This window comes from Anomaloglossus baeobatrachus, chromosome 5, assembly GCF_048569485.1.
Source record: "Anomaloglossus baeobatrachus isolate aAnoBae1 chromosome 5, aAnoBae1.hap1, whole genome shotgun sequence".
Classification (NCBI taxonomy): domain Eukaryota; kingdom Metazoa; phylum Chordata; class Amphibia; order Anura; family Aromobatidae; genus Anomaloglossus; species Anomaloglossus baeobatrachus.
The window spans coordinates 85,623,912-85,630,352 of NC_134357.1; the positions used below are offsets into that span (position 1 = coordinate 85,623,912).

Consider the following 6,441-nt stretch of genomic DNA (forward strand, 5'->3'; position numbering starts at 1 on the left):
ATCAACTGCAGAGTCCCTATTCCAATGGCCACAGATTCACGTGGCCAACGTATAGGGCAAATTTCACCATCTCAAACTTACCTCTTCTATTCAGTGCTGATGCTCTTCGAATCTAGCATAGCCCTTATGGAATAAGTATGACTGGTGATTGGCTGCAGCAGTCTCGTACTGGAGTATGACAGGTAGGCAATGCCGAAGGATCAGCAGCACAGACTAGAAGAGATGAATATATAATAGTGATGTGTCGGTCGCAAACAATCCGACACAAAGATCCGGCTCCCTGCTGTGACTGACAGGAGCCGGATCCCCAGTGAGAGACACTAAATTCTCTAAACAGCTCTTACCACCGCTGAAACCCTGCAGTTAACCCCGCCCACTCAATCTAATTGGTCCCTTGTAAGTGGGCGAAGTTTAGCCGCGGGTGGGCGGGGTTACTATAATCTTAAATAGGTGTTCACTTGGGGTGAACACATTTAATGGGGAACCAATAACGATCCGAAAAAGTCGGCTCTTTTTGGTGAGCGGAGCCATGGAAACCGGACCACCAAAAAGAGCCGGACTGCCCATCACTAATATATAATCATGTGGGCACTGCTTTGGTTCTGCTGGTCTTCTTTTAGGGCCACTAAAGTCAGGCATTAAGAAAAACAAAACAGCTTTTTTCAAGAAAAATACATTTATGTCATATAATTTGTGAAATGTAGTAACAGAAAGAATTTAACGTGTGTCAATTACAGTTAAACGTGGAAGAATACAGCAGGGACAAAGGCGATAAGCAGATAATCACTACTCAGCTTTAAGGCCCATTAAAATTCAAGGTTCAATATATATTTTTTTGTTTTTCTAAATGCATATTCTCCTAAGACTTATAAATACTATACATAAGAAGAGAGGCAGTAATGTCAATTACACGATTCCTATACTCGTCATTTCAAGAAAATACGTAGTGGTCGACAATGGCGGCGGACCCTCACATACAGCCCGCGGGAGGAGACACGTCCGCCATCCATTACCCGGCGTCCAGATCATAAACACTGAGCTTGATGAAGGACAATACAAGAGGAAACAGAGGAATGTGGCATCTTTAGAGGATACTGTCAGTCAGTGGACCTTTAGCGTTATAATCCCCCTCCTCCTTCCAGACTTCACCCCAAGACCTTGTACATCAAGAAAGACTTTTCTCCTTCTTATGGCATGATGCCCCTTTTAAAAGAAATCTACAAGACAGGAAGAGGCCAGGAAGTGAGATACGGCACATTATAGAGGGAAGAGTGGCCGCGCTGCTATATATAGCGAGGGCCGTGCATTACGTCTAATTATACAAGACGGCAGAGGTCTGGTAGTGAAGCCTGCGCCAGCACCACACATCCCTAGTAAACAATGGTAATCTATAGATCAGGGGGCTGCGTCCTGGCCAGGCCTGACAGCTGGGAACTGGCGATAGCTCTCCGGGCATTACAGAACTACAACACCCAGCGGGTTACGACAGCTGCTGTGTTTTCTGAATATCTGATTTGTGCAAAAAAAAAAAAAAAAAAAAAAGCAGCAAGTGATTTCCCCCATCCTCCTCCTATTTGTACAGTGGGATGTTTTGAGAAGTGAATGTAAACTATACACGGTCAATAAACAACATGAGGGCATCACAGGGCCGCAGCCGCGCGTGGTAAGGCCTCATTCACACATGCCCGTTTTCATGGTGCCCATTAGGATTCACATGATGTTTGTGGACCAAATGTGAACTAGCCAAACTAATGGGTCCATGGACAAAACAAAAACCCACTCATCACTGCCACCCGAGTGAAGGCCATAGAACTTTTCTTTTTTAATGATTAGAGGGTCGGAGTCTTTGAATTATTTTTTGCTCATCATCTGACTTCAGTAATGGCAAAGAACAAAACTGGATTAAACAGAAAAAAAGCGCTGTGTGAATGAGGCTTTAGGCAGCTTTCACACATTACCTACGTGCAATGGTCGAGTCGGAGCTTCCTTCCGAAACCTGTTTTGAAGAGGAGGTTCGGACGGACACCCCGACGGGACCAGGGAACGTGGGTAGTAAGTGTGAAAGGGTTCTGAGAGATGGCAGGACAGCAGCTTTGGGGGAGAGGTGCTGCTGTGGGCTGGCGTGGGCGCAGATAGGGGGGGGGGGGGTTGGGGAGAAGAGTCAGGCAGGCAGACACTGTTGGCAGAGGGCACAGGTCAGGGAGGGGTGGGCTGGCAGCTTCCATGTTGGCTGGCGGAGGGCACAGGTCAGGGGAGGGTCGGGTTGTTAGTCACCATGCTGGCGGAGGCCACAGGTCAGGGGAGGGTGGGCTGGTAGTCTCCATGCTGCCAGAGGGCACAGGTCAGGGGAGGGTCGGGTTGGTAGTCTCCATGCTGCCAGAGGGCACAGGTCAGGGGAGGATTGGGTTGGTAGTCTCCATGCTGGCGGAGGGCACAGGTCAGGGGAGGATTGGGCTGGTAGTCTCCATGCTGGCGGAGGGCACAGGTCAGGGGAGGGTGGGCTGGTAGTCTCCATGCTGGCGGAGGGCACAGGTCAGGGGAGGGTGGGCTGGTAGTCACCATGCTGGCGGAGGGCACAGGTCAGGGGAGGGTGGGCTGGTAGTCTCCATGCTGGCGGAGGGCACAGGTCAGGGGAGGGTGGGCTGGTAGTCACCATTCTGGCAGAGGGCACAGGTCAGGGGAGGGTCGGGTTGGTAGTCACCATGCTGGCGGAGGCCACAGGTCAGGGGAGGGTCGGGTTGGTAGTCTCCATGCTGCCAGAGGGCACAGGTCAGGGGAGGATCGGGCTGGTAGTCTCCATGCTGGCGGAGGGCACAGGTCAGGGGAGGGTGGGCTGGTAGTCTCCATGCTGGCGGAGGGCACAGGTCAGGGGAGGGTGGGCTGGTAGTCACCATGCTGGCGGAGGGCACAGGTCAGGGGAGGGTGGGCTGGTAGTAACCATGCTGGCGGAGGGCACAGGTCAGGGGAGGGTGGGCTGGTAGTCACCATGCTGGCGGAGGGCACAGGTCAGGGGAGGGTGGGCTGGTAGTCACCATGCTGGCGGAGGGCACAGGTCAGGGGAGGGTGGGCTGGTAGTCACCATGCTGGCGGAGGGCACAGGTCAGGGGAGGGTGGGCTGGTAGTCACCATGCTGGCGGAGGGCACAGGTCAGGGGAGGGTGGGCTGGTAGTCACCATGCTGGCGGAGGGCACAGGTCAGGGGAGGGTGGGCTGGTAGTCACCATGCTGGCAGAGGGCACAGGTCAGGGAAGGGTGGGCTGGTAGTCACCATGCTGGCGGAGGGCACAGGTCAGGGGAGGGTGGGCTGGTAGTCACCATGCTGGCGGAGGGCACAGGTCAGGGGAGGGTGGGCTGGTAGTCTCCATGCTGGCGGAGGGCACAGGTCAGGGGAGGGTTGGGCTGGTAGTCTCCATGCTGGCGGAGGGCACAGGTCAGGGGAGGGTGGGCTGGTAGTCTCCATGCTGGCGGAGGGCACAGGTCAGGGGAGGGTTGGGCTGGTAGTCTCCATGCTGGCGGAGGGCACAGGTCAGGGGAGGGTGGGCTGGTAGTCTCCATGCTGGCGGAGGGCACAGGTCAGGGGAGGGTTGGGCTGGTAGTCTCCATGCTGGCGGAGGGCACAGGTCAGGGGAGGGTTGGGCTGGTAGTCTCCATGCTGGCGGAGGGCACAGGTCAGGGGAGGGTGGGCTGGTAGTCTCCATGCTGGCGGAGGCCACAGGTCAGGGGAGGGTTGGGCTGGTAGTCTCCATGCTGGCGGAGGCCACAGGTCAGGGGAGGGTGGGCTGGTAGTCTCCATGTTGGCGGAGGGCACAGGTCAGGGGAGGGTGGGCTGGTAGTCTCCATGCTGGCGGAGGGCAGAGGTCAGGGGAGGGTTGGGCTGGTAGTCTCCATGCTGGCGGAGGGCACAGGTCAGGGGAGGGTCGGGTTGGTAGTCACCATGCTGGCGGAGGGCAGAGGTCAGGGGAGGGTTGGGCTGGTAGTCTCCATGCTGGCGGAGGGCAGAGGTCAGGGGAGGGTTGGGCTGGTAGTCTCCATGCTGGCGGAGGGCACAGGTCAGGGGAGGGTTGGGCTGGTAGTCTCCATGCTGGCGGAGGGCACAGGTCAGGGGAGGGTTGGGCTGGTAGTCACCATGCTGGCGGAGGGCACAGGTCAGGGGAGGGTGGGTTGGTAGTCTCCATGCTGGCGGAGGTCATAGGTCAGGGGAGGGTGGGCTGGTAGTCTCCATGTTGGCGGAGGGCACAGGTCAGGAGAGGGCGGACTGCCAGTCTCCATGTTGGCGGAGTCAGTAGATCTCGCACATGTCTCTACTTTGGAAGTGAAGGATGACACCTACAGGGTCAGCCGCCATTTTTAAAGTCCTAGGGTGATGCTCGCTCGTCTTCCGTAAAGGACGTTATCCAACGGTTTCCACACAAGCACCGACTCCAATGTTACTGAAGAGGTTCTGCAGCGGCAGCACATCATGATGGGTGAGGGGGGCTCTGGAGGTAGCTGGTCAGACGGACACTATGGGCCCCGGGTAGGGCTCCCCCCCGCACCAGAAGTCGTCGGGTTGGGGGATTTCCAGCAGCCAGACGGCCTCGGAGGCGCCGGCCGCGCTCTGCTCCGGGGAGGCGGGGGACGGGGCCTGGCTGGGCGGCAGCAGCTTGTAGTAGTGGCAGTCCCGGCCGTCCTCGGGGTCGTACGGCGGCGCCAGGATGTCCAGGAAGGCGGCGGGCCCGTCCACGGCGCTGATCTGGTGCAGGTTGTCGCGGTGCGGGCTGAGCAGGCAGGGCGGGCTGCTGTCGCTGTACTCCCCGGTGGAGCGCAGCACGGCCCGCAGCACGGAGCCGGCGGTCCCGGGAGGCGGCGCCTCCGCCTTGTCGAAGCCCCTGATGAGCACCTTGCCGTACAGCACCTTGAGCATGCCGTGCATCCCCGGGTGGTCGTGCAGCGGGATGCTGGAGCCGCCCTTCAGCAGGAACACCCCCATGCTGAAGCCGTCCGTCTCGCAGATGTGCATGTAGGTGACGGGCGGGCTGGCCGGGGCCTGCGCGCTGCTCCGCGGATGGATCTTCAGGTCCTCGGCCCGGATCTCGCTCACCAGCTTCCTCAGCTGCGTCACATTCTCCGCAAAGCTCTTCGCGTCCCCGCTGCTGCCAACGCCGCGGAACGTGAGCCGGGCCTGGCGGGCGATCTTCTGGATCAGCGAGTTCATCACGTCCCTCGGCATCGCCCTCCCGCTGGCGCCTAGCTCCGTCCTGCCGGTGACATCCCCCGGTGACCGCAGCCGTTACACGCAGCTCTGCTCCCTCATGATCCGCCACCCATTCATGCAAATAGCGGACACACGTCTGCCCCGGACACGGCGCTCTTACATGGCTGCGCGGGCTTATGGGACTTGTAGTCCAGGCCTTGCCTGTTTCCTGCTATTCTTTTCTGTAGCGAATGACACAGCTGCATTAATGCGGGGGGGGGGGGGGGAGCGGGAGAGTCCTCCATGTACACGGCTGCGCACGTCTGGGGTCCCGGGGGGATGCTGAGGGACTGAATAACATATCACTGGGCTTTTACTAGGACTACAACTCCCATAATGCAGTGCGGCGCGGGTTGCGTGCAGCCGCTGTGTGATAGGTCACGCTGGGAGGATCGCTTTAAATGATTTGCGCTGAAGTCCATTGACTTTGACATTGCCCTGAGCTGAGGGAGCTGCGCTGTGTAATGTTTATAGCCTGGACGGTTCGTTTACAAAACTTGGCACGAAACACATGTAGTCCAGAGCTGCGCATACCTCTCCTCACACATCAGCACAGCAGTGTACAGTGCTGCGGGCTGACATCGCAGGGGGAGCCGCTGTGCAGAACAACCAATCAGACTGCAGCTTCCATTTATAAAGAGGCTTGTGAAAACTGAGAGCTGGATTCTGATTGGTCACCAGCTGCTCCTTCATGAGTTTTGATGAACCCCAAAGTCTTTTTCTTGGGGTGTGTTCACACAGAGACTTACCTCAGTTTTCAGAGCGAAAAGTGAAAATTTTTGAGATGTAAAGGAAACTGGAGATTTTACACCAAATTTCTACTGATTCTCAATAAATCCAGTGTGTGTGTGCAAATTGCCTATGGAGTACCTCTCGTCCCAGGATGTATTAAACTGGGCTCTACTCACCCTTCCCCGGTCCAGTTCTGATTCTCAGCCACTTCTCCCTGTATCTGTTATTGTCTGCACTTCGGGCGTCACATCTACAACGCTGCAGCCAATCAGTCAGCTCTTTGGCTTCTGCCAGAGTTGACGGCACAAGCCGTTCAGAGCTGTTGAGCTCGGCCATACCGGCACGAAAATCATTTTCGGCAGCACAATTTCCCATGTAAAGAGACGTTGTGCTGCCGATAGCGTGATCCTGTACACAAATTATCAGATGTTCTGGTTCCATCATTACTCCGGTAGCTGGCCTGTATTTAGCCAAACA

At 56.8% G+C, this 6,441-nt stretch overlaps 1 protein-coding gene across 1 annotated transcript; it reads right to left on the reverse strand.

The window, feature by feature from the left end:
* Positions 1 to 1,521: 1,521 nt before the first annotated feature.
* On the reverse strand, positions 1,522 to 5,426 carry ADO (2-aminoethanethiol dioxygenase). Its single transcript, XM_075348658.1, has one exon. The coding sequence runs from the start codon at positions 5,206 to 5,208 to the stop codon at positions 4,492 to 4,494; it is 717 nt and encodes a 238-aa protein (XP_075204773.1). The 5' UTR covers positions 5,209 to 5,426; the 3' UTR covers positions 1,522 to 4,491.
* Positions 5,427 to 6,441: the final 1,015 nt, after the last annotated feature.

What these genes read in the sequence shown, in the direction of transcription:
- ADO (XM_075348658.1), bottom strand. Translation starts at nt 5,208, where the DNA reads ATGCCGAGGGACGTGATGAACTCGCTGATCCAGAAGATCGCCCGCCAG.